The sequence below is a fragment of the Astyanax mexicanus genome, chromosome 24 (assembly GCF_023375975.1).
Source record: "Astyanax mexicanus isolate ESR-SI-001 chromosome 24, AstMex3_surface, whole genome shotgun sequence".
Taxonomy (NCBI): domain Eukaryota; kingdom Metazoa; phylum Chordata; class Actinopteri; order Characiformes; family Acestrorhamphidae; genus Astyanax; species Astyanax mexicanus.
In genome coordinates, this window is record NC_064431.1 from 21,579,065 (window position 1) to 21,595,350 (window position 16,286).

The 16,286-nt window shown below is 36.3% G+C and overlaps 1 protein-coding gene and 1 long non-coding RNA gene across 2 annotated transcripts; one reads left to right on the forward strand and one right to left on the reverse strand.

The window, feature by feature from the left end:
- Nucleotides 1–5,784: 5,784 nt before the first annotated feature.
- Nucleotides 5,785–10,569, reverse strand: il10 (interleukin 10). The gene is made up of 5 exons (XM_007247743.4): nt 10,356–10,569; nt 10,062–10,121; nt 8,334–8,489; nt 6,814–6,876; nt 5,785–6,546 (listed from the first exon to the last, which is right to left on the reverse strand). Exons 1-5 carry the CDS (start codon nt 10,527–10,529, stop codon nt 6,451–6,453), a joined length of 549 nt encoding a protein of 182 aa, XP_007247805.2. The 5' UTR covers nt 10,530–10,569; the 3' UTR covers nt 5,785–6,450.
- Nucleotides 7,787–15,416, forward strand: LOC103033059 (uncharacterized). The gene is made up of 3 exons (XR_454658.4): nt 7,787–7,933; nt 10,576–10,671; nt 14,862–15,416. It is a non-coding gene; the product is annotated as an uncharacterized LOC103033059 (long non-coding RNA).
- Nucleotides 15,417–16,286: the final 870 nt, after the last annotated feature.

Sequence of the window (16,286 nt, forward strand, 5' to 3'; positions counted from 1 at the left end):
CAAAACAAAATATTGTGATGGCGTATAATTTTGATATTTCCTAACACCCCTTTAGTCTACAGTGCAATATTCACACAGAGCAACCACTTTAGACATTCTTCTTTAGTCCCTGTCCGTACAAATTTGGTTATTTAAAAAAAAAAGGCACTTCTCTGTGTTTTAAATGTATCTTCGTGTACACTAGTACATTCTTGGAAGACGTTTATTTAAAAAAAAAAAGTTTTCTAGTGGATGACGGGCCAAAATGAAGACAGATTTTTAAAAAATAAATTCTGCGCCTGTCTGAAGAAATGTACAGGTCATTGGCTTTGGAAATCCTGCAAGTGATCTCAGTGCAAAATATGGAACTGTGTAGTTAAGCATACTTCCGAATTCTATGAATGCTGGATTTTTGATTGTCTGATTGGATTTCAGCGTGTATTTTGTGTCAATCACTCACAACGTGACAAACAATGAATCTCAACAATTGAGGAACAGCAAAAAGAGCGTCAAAGACTAGTTACTGACAACGACCTCCATACTACAGGAACCCCTGCAGATACGTTTGCGATTGTATCTCGACACAAATCCAATCTGATCACTTTCAAATAATAGAGCAGGCAATCATTTTAACAGATCTGATTTAAGAAACAGATCTAATTGTTCTGAAGTGGGAATATACAGTTGCAAGAATTTATACATAATTCACAACAATAGACAAACACAGTCTGCTTAAACTAATACCACACAAAATTATATGCTTACATGGTTTTATTGAACACAACATGTTAACATTCACAGTGAGGGTGGAAAAAGTATGTAAACCTTTGAATTTTATAACTGGTTAACCCTCCTTTGGCACCAAAAAAAAAATGTAAACAAAATGTTTCCTTCACATCGCTCTCTTGAGGTCATGCCACAGCATCTCTATAGGGTTGAGGAGGTCAGGACTCTCCAGAAGGCGTATTTTCTTCTGTTAAAGCCATTCGGTTGTTGATTTACTTCTATGTTTTGGGTCGTTTATGTAGAAATCCAAATATAATCCCAAAGGGTTCACATACTTTTGCTTGCAACTGTAGCCCTTGTAGCCTTTAGGAAGTAGTTTCACATGTTGAACTGACTGTAGGGAAGTTGGTAAAGTATGATTCAGGGAGACTGGGCCTTACCCTGGTGATCTTTTCTGCAGAGTTTAGTTTCAACTCCAATCTAAAAACACTAATAAAGTAAAACTTGAAAATAAAGTTAATCTCAAGTTCATTGGCGTTAGAAATCCTGCAAGTGATCCCAGTGCAAAGCATGAAACTGCGTAGTTGTGCATACTTCCAAATTCCGTGAATGTTGCTTGCTCAATCAAAATTGAGTCCATCTACTCAGAAAGATCATTATCAGGCTTCTGAATGCGAGATACTGAGAACTACGCCTTTGTGTGCAGTTTCTGAATTTCTTTAATTCCCGGCAGTTTCTCCAGATTCTTGCTTGCTTCTGTAGTGTGAAGTGCACACGCCTCGCTAAAAGATACAAACCGGCATCAAGCAGCATTTGCACACTTTCTATAAGTTGGAGTGGCTGATGCAGCTATTTTTATATCTGCTGTGTCATTTTATGAGTGAGAGTAGATAATGTACGAGCAGGCGTGGTAAAGGCGTTGCTACATGTGCGCATGTGTAAATTGTTTTGAAGATTTAATCTTTGAGGGCTAAAGCATTGCTGAAACTAAAACCTTGTAGTTTTTGTAATTTATTAATTTTACCTCACTTTAATTTGTAAGACCTATAAAGTACTCGTTACAGATATCAAAAACACAGTCTAAATCGTATTATTGTAAATTAAAACTGCTTATATTTTGTTGTGTTAAGGCTAGCATCCTACATTAGTCAGCAAAGAAAAAATCCACTCACCACATAGATTTAACTTAGCAAATATTTAAAAAAGCCTCCCATTGGATAATTACTGCATGGATTCAGCTGGGAAAAGGTTAACTGATGCTTTGTGTAGCTTTGCTTTTTTTAAACAACCATGTGAAAACCATGTGGTTCTTACACATCAGCTCACAGATGCCTCGTGCTGAGTGACATCACCCTTTGGAGTGATGTGGGGAGAAAGCGCTCTCTACCCACCCAGAGCGACCAAAGCAAATTGTGCTCCTTCAGGGCTCCCAGAGCCGATAGCAAGCTATATAAACAGGATTCGAATCAGCAATCTGGAAAAGAATTTAAATAATGGTCATCAGAGATCAGTGAAATAAGCTGATAGAAAAACAGTACTAGCACTGAGGAATATGTTAAATATGATAGTCAGAGCATTTGCATGTGTAAAATGTGAAGGGAACTCAAGGGTTTGGGAGTAGACGGCTGTGTAGCTGTAAGAAAACCACTTATCAGTGGGGTTATCCGGCAAAAACGGCTTCTACTAGATCGGGAACATAAAGACTGGACTCTGGAGCAATGGAAGATGTGGTCTGATAAGTTCAGTTCTAAAGTAATTCTGAGTGCTGGAGCATCAGTGTAAGAAGTGTGCCTAGTGCTTACTCTACAAACCTTGGAGGGGCAGTGCCATGATCTGCGTGCTGTAGTTGGTCAGGTCTAGGTTTAGCAACGTTATGTGCTTAAAAAAATGAGGTCAGCTGACTACCTGATTGTGAAGCTGATGTTTTAATACTGTACAATTGATACATAGTGCTGCCTAAATGTTCTGATTTCCTAAGCTCTTCAGAGCTTTGTGATCTCTATTCTGTGTAGGTTACTCGTTTTCAATAAAAGCCTGTTTTCTCTGTAGAACGACAAAAATGCAAAATTAGAGATTTTAAAGTTTAATCCTATTGGGCAAGTTTCTCTGAAGGGCAAGGGAAGAAAAGTCCGTGACCGCAACCAACACGCCAGCTTTTCCTCTTTGGTGAGAAGACAATGACACAGATGATGTACAGATGTGGACTTGAGGAAGGATGTGGCAGTATGCACTTCCTGCTCGAGGCAATACCATCTACCTTTGACTTGTGTGTGTGCCACAGAGGAAATTGGTAACGTTGCTTATGCAAAGTATATTCTCTTAAGTGCCATCTTTTATCAGCTTCACTCTGTTCACCCTATTGTTTCTCCCTGTCCTTTAGTGCTCAGGACCCCACAGGACCACCACAGAGCAGGTATTATTGGGGTGGTGGGTCATTCTCAGCACTGACTGCCCTGACATTGACATGGTAGTGGTGTGTTAGTATGTGCTGTGCTAATAAATTTGGAATTTGAACACCTCAGTGTCATTGCTGGTCTAAGAACGGTTCACAAATAGCATCCTGAGGACAGTGTCCTGTGACCACTAATAAAGGACTAGAAGATGATTAACATAAACTGTGCAGCAACATATTAGGTGGGAGTGTCTAATAGAGTGGACAATGAGTGAACACAGTGTTTAAAAACTCCAGCAGCACTGCTGGGTCTTATCTAATCTCACACTACTAACACATGACCACCATGCCAGTGATCTACCACTCAAATAATACATTCCCTGTGGTGGTCCTGTGAGGTCCTGCCCATTGAAGAACAGGGTGAAAGGAGATTATTGTATATCAAGCATATTGAGAAACCGATACAGTAGTACAGTTTGTAATCATAGAACTACTTAAAATTAAATTTGGTCTGATCAGTTTTGGTTTCACACTGCAGTTTAATGAGTGAGTGCAAAAGAACCGTACCCTGTCCTGTCGTCATTATATAAATAGATCATACATACATAGGCTGACTGTTGGTAATCCAGCGAGTTTTCTTTCCAGGTGTTGTGCCGATTCTGTGTTCCTCTCCAGGTGTGCAATGAGCATAACAGATTCCCCTCGGCTTCCTTTTATTTCTGTGTATAAATAAGGGTTAATCTACAGTTACCAGCATTATCCCATGCTGCTGCATTATGCCTTGCACGCAAAAGCAAGTCACATTTTGGCACTACACCGCTTCTGTTTTTTTTTTCTGTTGTTTAATGAGGGATGGCAGTATAAATCAGTTTTCTGTAATTGATCGGAAAGTCTGAAACAACTTTCAACTAACTAAACCATGGTTTAACTAGTTGATCCAGAAATTTTGCACCGTGATTCGCTGCACTTTTCACACCTGCTATCTTGGTTCATTTTAAACTAAAATCCAGACCAAACAAAGTAGGTGTGAAAGAACCCTGAGCGGAGTTGGGTGGTGCCCCATTAGAGAGGTCAGGTCTTTGATACTGTCATTGCCAACTTCACAAATTTGTCAGCCTTGAGAGGTCCTCCACGGGCTTGGGGACCCAAGCAGTTGCCTGCCTTGCCTGACTGCAAGCGAGACGACTGCATGTGACTGAAATCGAGCTTTATTTTGTTGCAGAAAGCTTTCGTTTTCCAGCACTTCAGCATAACGCTAACCAACAGCAGCTCTGAGCTTTACTCAGCACTGTCAGAACTGAAACCGTTTTTTCTGTGTTTTTGCTGAGACAGCGACCAGCATGCTGGAGCTGCATGGCAGTTAGAGGTTTGCATTCTTATACAGTCTGTGAACTGAGACTCGCTGCCTGAGTTTACTGTAAAGAGGTGACAGCTCCGTTGCTGGAAATTGCCCTATTTAGGTCACTACTGAGGTTAGAGCAGTCATTTTCTAACACTGCATACACTCACAACTGACACACCCTGTTTTCACCTTATGTTTGCAGATGTTTGTGTATGATAAAGTGCTTATAGTGCAGGTGGTGCTGTTTTAGTGCCTCAAACTCTTGGCGAATTTTGGTTGTGGTGTGTCTTGCAGTTTCATTGAAGAAAGCAAACACCCAGTCAATGATCCACTCAGCCCAAGATCTGATTCATTGTTCTTATGATACCCTGAACCAAATTTGGATGATTCAAAGATAAATAATGACTATATTCCGTTGTTGCATAATCAAAACAAGCTCTTGATTATGGTGGGAGGTGGGAGTAGTGTGACGCGTGATATGAGTTTGCTTGAGTGGGTTGTTGATTGACGAGTTGCAAATGGTTGTTTACAAACTTTGGCCTGTTATGTATAATTGTCGTAGTACTGCGATATCTATGGATCTGTTCACACCTGGCATTAATATGTGTCCTGGATGATTCTATTAAAAACTATTTTTGACGCCTGGCATTTTGTGATTTCTATACTTTAGCTAGTTATTGTAGCATCAAATCAAATCAAATCAAATTTATTTGTATAGTGCTTTTTACAACAGGTGTTGGCACAAAGCAGCTTTACAGAAACATGATTACAGGACAAAGAATCAGGCAAAACATTAAACATAGAAAATAGCATGCACAGCTAACCCCTGCGGACAGTGGACGGTGTGGTCTCTTGGTTACTATCTACTGTATGTTCTGGTTGGAGCATTGATGCGGTTACCTCTGGCAGTACTTTGCTGCTGGGGAATCACTACAATAATAATGTGATCATATGTGTTTCTGAGCACTTCCGAATGAGGTTCCTTGAAACGCATCGTCCCAGTTACATCTGTACTTTGTGCTGGAAACTGGTTCACCCAAGACACATGTAAATGTCAAGTGTGAACAGGCGTAAAGTTTGAATGCATTGGTACAAAGGCTGTATCTCAATATACTTAACAAAACTTTGCAAAATGCACTGTTTACAAGCTTTCTATTGCACAATTCATGCAAAAGTTTCCTCTGTTGTTTAATGTTCCAGAAACCAACCCATTTCCACACAAAAATCATCCTTGCACATAAATAAAAAGGGTAATTGCACAAAGATGGTAACCTGTGTAGCAGGAGTCATATTAGAAATATGGTACATTTGTAACATCTTGTTTAGAATAATTTTGAATATATCAATATGTACAATATATTGCCCACCCCAAATTGGTATATCACTTCTAGTCAAATTAAAAAAGAAAATATACACTTCAGCAGTATTATCTTTGACAGTTTTAATAATAATAATAATAAACATGCATAAAACTAGACATATAATATACAACAAAAGACAAAATAATAACAACAATAATAAATAAATTACAATACAAACATTATAAAACAAACTTCTGTATGTATAAGTTATCTGCTGCTTCAGTTGACTTAATTTATAAATAAATAGTAAATTAACACAAAATTACAAGCTGAAATATAACCCTCAATTGTAAAAAGCAGCAATTACTAAAATCAATACTTAATCTGGTCAATGTGACTTATTAATATTCTAAGTACTGACGTTCTTCTAGGAACAATTATTACTGCGACAACATTTCTAGACAATAAATCTAGAAAACAAATTAAGCTCAGTGCAATCGAAGCAATCAAGTAGTGTGGCCTCAAAACAGAGAGGCAACCTCAGAAAATTAAATTAAATTAAACAGACATTTGTTTAATCCAGCACATATGTACTGTGTGTTATTGTTCATTTGTTCCTTCGATTGTCCATTCACTTCAATTTAAATAAGCCATTTGGGGGTTATCTAGTTGTTTCTCCAGCTTTATCCTGTCCTGTATCCTGAATCTTCTCAGTTCTTCAGTCGCTTTGACGCCAGATAATCTTCAATGTAGTTGAACAACATATCGAGCTCCCCCATGGCTTTGTACAGTCCTTTCTCCTTCATCTAATTAGGCAAGAAAAAAGGAGAAAACATTAAATTATAGCTTTCATTTGATATGAATTTTAGAGAGCTGTAGTCATTTTATATTTATTCACATTATGCCAAAACCTTGCTTTAAACCACTGGAACATATAAGTGTTAGTTTATCTTAGTTGTATAGTATGTAGCACTAAATCACACATATTGTTTAAAAGATAGCCTTTTAGATAGCAAGTTAGTTTGTTTTTAAGCTGATATATAGCCTTTCATTTATAAAACAAGCCAACTTACTTGAGAATATGACTTTTGGATGCTGGAAATTTCAAAGGGCTTCTTGCAGGAGAAGTAGGATTTCTGTAACAGAAAGGGAATACAGTGTTAATAGGTGTTTTTTATGGTTATAATCATTGTTTTTATTGGAGTCTGGAGTCATGTTGAAACTGTAAATGAAACTGCTATTTTTAAAATGTGCATTGTAAGCATTGCAAATCCTGGTTGATAACTCAACCACTTGAATCATTTCGTACTGCAACATTCCAAAAATCTGATTTTCTATGTTTTTAGAAAGTTTAGAGAACATTTGTGGATGTTTTTTCTGGTAATATAAAATATATTCTGGTAATTTCATATATAATATGCAAAATACTGCATATTATGACGCTACCAACTGGTAGCGCTAACAAAGCTAACCTGAGACGATGGTTATAATGCTAGATTTGGCATTTGTAAAATACTGTCAAAACAGTGGTAAGTTTTTTCCTTTAAAAAGTGTATAAAAGTGTTATGTATCCTGTGTTCCGACATCCAATTTCTGAGGTAAATTTAATTATGTAGCATTACATAGCTAGCTAGGTCAGTGTAACATTTATCCGTTTAATTTTTTTGTCTCTTTGAGGCTAAATTTGAAACAATAGCGTTGGGTGTAAAACTTTATTATTTCATATTTTCCAATTGATATAGTAAAAATATATATATATATATATTTTTTTTTATATAGAAATACAGGAAATACAAAAAATGATTGCTATTCAGTTTTCATAAAATCTTATGATATAATACAACCTATTAAAAATGGAAAAACTTAAATATTTTTTTTATCATTTTTTTTATTCAGATCCTGAGGGCGGATATGAAAAAGAATGCCACAAACAAACTGCAATAATTAGGTATTACAACCTAATTTCTATTTTCAGATGAGTCTCAAACAATTACTGTGTGTGTAGCCTATGTAGGCAGCTAGGGGTAGAGAAGGGCACAAGGGCGCTCACTTCTGAATGAAACGCGCCCACTATCCTATACATCTCATGTGAACCGTAACTAGGCTACTAGCTGGGTGGTTAACCTAGCTAACCTAGCTGGGTTAATGACTTACAACTGTAACCTCGTTTTTTTTTTACGATCACTGGAAGATGTAAGTACGAGCTAGCTTGATAAATTCTCGACTTTTACCCACATAATTATTTATTTAACCCTTAAATACTTGTACATTTAGTAGGTAACTTATAGTTATTAGCTTACTAAGCCACGCGTCGTGCGGGTAAGCAGTTAGCTAACTTGCTAACATAGCAAACATTAACTTAGCTAGTTTCCCAAGTTAGATAACATTAGCTTGTTTTAAAACTGAAGTGAAGCTCCCATAAAGCCTAAAAACAAGCTAGACTTCTATCTAATTCCCTTCTGCCACTCGTTTAGCCTGTATTTCCTTACACTTTCCCTTTTTAACGCATTTGTAGACGTTTAGCGTATATACATATATTATGTAACTAAGATATCTAGGTTATATGTTCAGAGTAATGCAGTTTAATACTTACGCATTTGACAATGTCCCTCTTGATGCTATTGAAGATATTTCCAATATAGTCTATAGATGTTTTGAAGTTTTGGGTCTCCTGTGTGATCGCTGTTGGCAGAACTGTGTCCAGATAGAAGCGCAAAACCTCGTTCATTACATGGCAGAAGTAAGGACCCTGCAAACCAAATCAGATCAGATATGATATGAGATAATATGAGGTTATCAGACTTGCCTGCAAGCTCGCTAACGTTACTCTTCGACACTAGGTTGGTGTCTATGCGATTTTTCTCTTTTTTGAGTTCTGAGCACTCCAGTTTCGATATGATGATGACTGTCGTTATTACGGGGCAGGTTTGTTTTTGGAAAAAGCTGTAGTAGTAGTAGTATAATATGCTGTAGTAGAAACAAGAATACTACTATGAAAATCAGTTCAGCCTAAATTAAAGTTTTTTTTTTAGGGGGGAAAACTGTAGTAGTAGTAGTAGTAGTAGTAATGTGGTATATGCAGTAGTAGAAACTAGGCCACTACTATGTACTCTACTATGGGCTCCAACGAATGTAGATTATTTAAATTTGTCGACTACATATTTAATTGTTGACTAATCAATAATTGATAACAGTACTGAATTACACAATGTGCTGGAGACAGAAATGCAATGGGATATGAGTAAAAGGCTTACTCACAGTTTATTTACACACTCAACTTAGTCTGTGTCTTCAAAAGTTCCCAAACACAACAGATCACATATTTTATCACTAAATATCAGAACTTTCCACGTTTAAACAACGTCTAGACATTTAAATGCCTTTTTTAAACCTGATATTCAGATGTTTCTATCGTTTTTTAGCCATGGAGGACTAACAAAATACTCATTAGTTACAGCCCTACTACTATGCAAAGCATTTCACCTTAAATTGACACCAGCGATACAACATTTCATAGCAATCAGTTCAAATCATCAGATCACCTTGCTGAAAAGAACAGCAAGGTCAATTTAAGATGGTTAAGCTGGTTATAACCCTCTATGGCATAGGTTATATTTTTGCGGGAATATATTTTAATTTTTGCAAGCCTGGGAGTCCCTATAAATATAACAAACTTAAATGTACATTTTTGATTACAAACTGATCATTTGATTCATTTGTTTTAGAGCAAGGCAGCACCCAATACATGCAGGGTAGGAGGAGTAGGTTTCCACCAGGAGCAGAGATGAGATTAGATTAATATAACAAAAGTGGTCTAACTGCGCAAGCCACACATATAAAAGCACTATTTTAGATTACAAGTTTACAACAATATAAACAGCCAATATACTTCTTTACATTCCCGTGCACAAATACATACTTTTATTTATGACTCACTTGTACACCTCATTGTATTAGGTATTGGTATGCCATATAACATTATATTAAAGATAAGTAAGTAAAAGAGGTGTAATATCCAAAAAATTGGTTTGTTGCCTGAGGGCAACACTGTGCCATATAGGGTTAAACAGTTTAACCAGCATATCCAAGCATGACCAACATCAACATTCTAGGTTTTGATATCAATAATATTATAAACACTTAAAATTCATTAAAACTCATCAAAACTAAATTTCTATATATCTATAGATATACTCCATAGATGACATCTATCATGATCTAACATTTTATAAGCACTTGTACCACTAGTGTGCTTTTAGCCCAAAGCAGCCAGTAGTAGGGCTTGCTTGTGATTAATCTTTATGTCTTACAATGTACTCACTTTGAGATTCTCAAGGACTGTCCTGTTGAAAAGTGCAAACCCCAGGTCATCATTATTTACCTGCATCAAAAAAAGCAAAAAGAAAAAGCTCAGCCTCAAGCATCATAGAAACTGAAATCAAACCACTGCAACTTTACAAGTTAGCTAGTTCCCTCCAAACAGCTGGAACTCAACCGTCTTGTAATCCAGTTTCTAGAATGTCTGCACCGTCCATTGCATCAAAAATCAGCCCTTAATTCTGCACCAGGTCATACCAGTGTGAATGAAAAAAGAGCAGTTGTCGGTAATACTCACATAGTAGTTTCTCATCTCATCGTAAGATGTGCGCAGCTTTCTCAGTTTGACTGGAAAGCTCTCCACAAACGAGCAGCAGCTGTCTTTGCAGATGACTCTTTTGCACTGAGCGTCCTCCGCCAGCAGCGCCACCGCCAGAAGGAAAGCAAGGAAGAGGAACCTGACAAGGTGCATCCTGGATGTCGGAGGTCTTTAACCCTTTTTTTTCTGTGTTTTCCAGCTGAGGAGCCCCTTGAAGAGCAGAAGTGCAGAAGATGGGCTGAAGGTGTCATATTTATACCGACGATATGAAAAATTCCTCTGTTTCCTGGGGGAGGTGGGTTTACTAGAAATGAATCCAAGCTTGTGTCATCAAGCCTGATGATGTCTGTCACACCCTCACGTAGATTGTCAGTTTTTTTTTTTTATTCGTTACATGAGTGGAAATGTTTTATTAATGAATTTACACCTCATCAATTTTTTCCCCTTGTATAATCTTTTATCCAGAATGCTGATAATAAACGTTCAGAGATTTCCATTTTTTAACAGAGCAGGAAAATGCATATTGATTGAAATTAGTTTCCAGGCTTGTTTAAATGTTGATTATTTGATTAAATCTAAGAGTGGTACAACTACATTTGGCAGATATTATAGGTAGTTTAATTTATTTATCTGATCATCTGGAATCCAAAACAGGGAGCTATGAAAATGTTAGTGTTGGCAAGGGGTGGATTACTGTGATATTGAAAGAATTATATTTTCACAGTACATTATAATTTTAGTGTTATATAATGACATGCAGACTTAACACAATGATTTTTATATATATATTTGCTGCATTGTTATCTAATATTGAACAGGATCCTCTAATTACACTCCTTGTAATTACATTCAAACAACTGGTCGATATCAAATATTATCATAGCATGTGCATTCTTTTACCATCATGTAACCTGTTTAAACTTTTTAAATATTATAGGAAGTTAAGTTTTTTTATATGATGTAGGTATATGCTAGAGGTGGGTGATATGGTAAAAAATAGTGTAGCATTATTTTTTAAGATTTAATAGAAAAAAAATGGGAGTTCATATATCAGTGGGATGTCTATGATCATTAATTGAAGATCACATTTTCTTCTTTAGCACTGAGAGGCTTACAGTAATCTAAGCCAAAGCCCTGAACCATGTGAGATGTGTGGTTTTTTTCACCTAACCTCAACACATTTCTGAAGTAAGAGCAGAGATAGAGGTAGAGTATAAGCATCATGGGTTCGAGCACATCATTTTCTCACTGGTAGGCAGGGTCTGTTTATCATTATGTCATGGAACAGCATGTTATTCACACTTGCTTTGTTTACCAATCTAAAAAAAAATGCATTGTATAAATATGTACCCTCATTTACTCATTTCTTATATTTCTAACCTAGAATTAAAACATGATTATTTTTCAAAACTGATTATTTGTAAACATCAAAAAAGTACTTTTGGCTAACCCAATATTTAAGGCATTATAATAAGAGTCAAAAGTCTTCAAGCCAGATATCATTAATACTAGATAGATAGATTAACAAATATTAAATGCCATCTAGTTTTACATTATATTAGATTCTGTTATTATTTATCTCAATTCAAGTATAAACCTATTTTAGTAGTGTAGAATCTCTTTAGAATAGTATCTCGCGTAAATAGAGGTGCATGAAACAATCAAAACATCCCACAAAATTGGCACTTGGTTCTAAGAGATGTACAATATTTTCAGCACCTGTCACTGATTGACGTTCATTACAGGGAGCTGCCATCAGTTCAATGTATTCAAGCTGAGCAAAAATTGCAGAACATCATACTGTTCCGTAGCCTGGCAACAATGTCAGTGTGTGATGATGTGCACCACAGGCGGTGGCTTTATATTGTTTGCATTGATATCAGAATTTGGGTAGATGGCGCTCTCTTCCCACATTACTCCCATTGTGATGCTGGCCAACACAGGCATCTGTGGGCTGATGTATTATAGCTGGGGATTTAGCTCATTCCTTTGAGTACGCTGGCAACCCACTGATGCTTTTGCCTTAGAAGCTGCTGTTGGAAAAGTGGTGGAGTCTGACTTTATTTGTATTGGATGGGTAATGCGCTTGTCTTTACCCCTTTTAGTTTTGAGGATAATACAAATGATAGAGGGAGTATCTGAACAGGGATTGGGTAATTGGCCTTACAGACTGAGGTGAAAATTCATATGAAAATAAAAGTAGCATCACACTAAAATCTCAGTATTTAAAGGTTTTACTAGATTTTTCATATATCAGTGGGTTATCATTGATCATTGATTGATGTTCACATGTACCCCTATGCCTTCAGTGGCTTACAGTAATATAAACCAAAGCCTTAAACCTTGCAAGGTATGAGGTTTCTCACCTAACCTCAGCAATTTCTGAGGGGAGTGAGAGGAGAGAAGATATGTGCATCATGGGCCGGGCCACATCCCTCAGCTCTCTCACACGGAACACACACATTCACACATTCACATTTACCACTTCCATTTTCTGTGAAATCACCTGGACTGAACAGAATGAATATGAATTATTGGCAGCAAACCGAAAGAGTGAAGCTAATGATGAGTAACAGCCCAGTAATAGAAGTCCCCTGTTAAATAATACATGTTATCCAAGCCCTCTAAATTAGAGTGTATACATCTAAACTACATCTAAAGGCCAGCTATAAAAATAGTTTCATTCAGCTGCAAAGATGAAAATGGGCTAGTCTAACCTCCTGAGCTCCCTGTTATAGATTCCAAGACCTAAACATCAATATTTGTTTATGAGAAAATGTTATTACTCCTGGATGTTATCAAGTAATCAGTAATGCAGTAGTGAGGACAGGTACTTATGTTCGATGCTTAGATCTGCTATTGGTATCTGATGGAGCTCCGTCACTCTAGAAAACCCCACAGGCCAATTGTGAGGGCTTTAAAGCCCTCTAGCTCACTGTCCCTATTAGTAAAGGTGACCTAAATCTCCGGCTGAAGTGCGTGACTTGTCCAGAGTTCCAATTCTAGCAGTCTTGTGCTATTTGTTATTGCAAAGCAGTCACCATTTTTATCCCCAAATATTTTTGATATTAAAAGTACCAGGACTGAGAACCATTGGCTTTATTGCCCAGCATTGTAATTGTAAATATATAAACTTGGGAGGAAACCCAGTGGCAATGTGATGTCAATCCATACATCCTATTTACATAATAGATAGAGTTTATATAACTGAGGAAATAACTTTTAAATATTTTAAGTTGTGCAATATAATGAACAAAAATGTACTTTTTTGTGAGGAAGGAGTTTGGACACCCTGTTCTCTGGTATTTCCCCATTGACTGAAATAACCTCAGATAGACATTTTTATAACCGTCTTCTGGTCTCATCTCAGAGAACGATTTTTCTACTCCTTCATGCAGAATTTTTTCAGCTGAGTGATGTTAAAATTGGATTCGTGCAAGCACAGCCCTATTCAAACCACCCCACAGCGTATCAATAGGGTTAACATCCGGGTTGTTTGGGTTGTTGTCATGTTGCATGACCCACCTGCGCTTCAGCTACAGTTTCAGTTTTTGGACAGGTGGTCTCATATTTTCCTCAAGCAGTTTCTCTAATACAGTAAAGAAAACTGACTGCCATTTCCAAGGAGTTCCAGCAGGGTATCTGTAGATCCTTCAAAGATCCTAAAATGTCTTAAATTTGTTTATCTAGAAAAAAGGCCTTTAATTTGTCTTAAAAGATCTTAAATCCAACTCACAGAGGTCTAAAAAAATCAATGATTGTTTTTATTGTCACACATTGCAATTTGCAGTTTACAAATTTAATATAATTAGGATTACTGATTTAATGAGTGGAGTATTTTTGGAATTACGTTACTTGCTTTTACTTAGTGTAGACACTTGGAAAAGGTGTAGATATGGGGGTAGATAATCCCAATTTTGCATTTCAGTGTACAAACATTTACATTTTTGTTTTTTTGCTAAACTATTAATTTATGTTTGCTTGATATATGAGACTATACAGAACTCCTAAGCTTATTGTAACTTTAATATTGTTAGCTCAAAATTTTTGTATTTTCTTTTTGCTAGTTTGTTCTTGCAAAAGGGCTTTTTCCTTTTTTTATAAGTGGTATTAAAATGTGTTAAACTTAATTTCCTCATACCAGCAGATAAACTGTCGAGGAATTCCAAGGAATTTATCGGTAATTTGTCAGTCCTATGCCTGTTCCCATCATCGATGAGATTTACATCAGATAAACATCTTTCTGTTATCTTGTCTGATCAGCTATTGTTCATGAATGAATATTTCCTGTGAGGTAACATGAGACATTAACTGAGAGTTTAGAGATTAGTCTAAGTTCTGACTTACGTTTTGTTTTGACCATAAAACTTGTTGCTGAGACTTTTTAACAGGCCTGATAAAATCTGAAGCGTTTGTCACCTTGCCTAGAAAGATGACAAGGAGTTGCGTTATGAAGTTTAAAAGGACACTTTTTCTTGTTTACAGACGTTCGAAACTACAGATGCTTTCGAAGATGGGGCAATGAAGAGGAGATCTTTATTTTTCACTAATGACAACATCACTGCTCGAGTATGTCGTTATTCTTGGGACGGATGCTGTGGATTTACTTGAGTTACTCACTCAACGTCTTTCGAGGATATTCTTTGAGATTGCGTCGGCAGGATGAAGATGGACGGCCGGATGGATGGATAGATGGACAGCTGACTCAATCAGCTTCTGTAGAATCTGACTCCCACTTTTACACATGTCTTACACAAATGCGTGCGTTACGAAAAAAACTAAACACGTCATCGAAGATGCTGAGTGTGTTGCCTAGTTTAAAACGTTTTCCTTTGAGTCAGGTGGCATGACCTCAATCGATCATGTCCTCTTGAGAGATGTGGTTTTTATATCTGTTATATCTGTAATTTGACAGACAGTGCTGAAGAGTAATAATATAATTGAAGTATGCGTTTTATTAATGCCAGCTGCTTTATGTTAGATCCTCTTTCTGTGTATTAATGAAGTAAATGACACGTCATATGCTGACTTTACACTTTGGCTTAATGAGCAATGGTGGAGTTTCATCTCGCAGCTTTGCTGTTGTTTACTGGAACTAGCCAATTGAGGACTGCCCGTACTCAATGGTTAGTTTGCCTTCAGCAAAATGTAAATTACACATATGTAAAGTTGCCCGTGTTAAAACTTCTCAGGTTTCTTTAAATAGTTTTGAAAATACTCACTGTAACTTATTTAAAGGCTTTAGACATTATGGTACATAGGGTATTTTATTATATACATACATAATATACATATTAAATATGCATATTAATATATAATATACAGTTATGTATGGTACATACTAGTGCTGGGCGGTATGACCAAAAATGCATATCACAGTATTTTACAAGATTCTGGCGGTTTCACGGTATATCACAGTATTTTTATTATTATTTGTTTATCGTTTTTTGCATGACTGGGCTTCAATATAGAGTTGTGACTTACTGTACTGTTAGGATTATATAATAATATAATATCAAACATTAAGGCATTCAATTAAGGCTTTTTCTATTGTGTTTACTTTCTCCCATTACACAATATTTGAAGAAATTAGACTTTATTTGCAGGAAAAAACAGCTGAAGAGTGTAAACAATAGACTTTAAAACGAGATACACCAACCTTTTTTTTTTTTACAAAATTAAATAATATTAATAGTTCCATAAACACTATGAATTAACCTAAAATACTTAACATGTAAGTATTCAAAATATAGATTTTTCAAAAGCTTTATTGCACAAGAAAACACAAGTTCATTAAAAAAATACAGTGTGTTATTACTGAAGCCATTAGAGACATTACAATATTTAAGCAGCTGTTTATCAGTTTATCACAATTCCCTTGGTTCTTCAGTTAATAAATACATTTAGTTC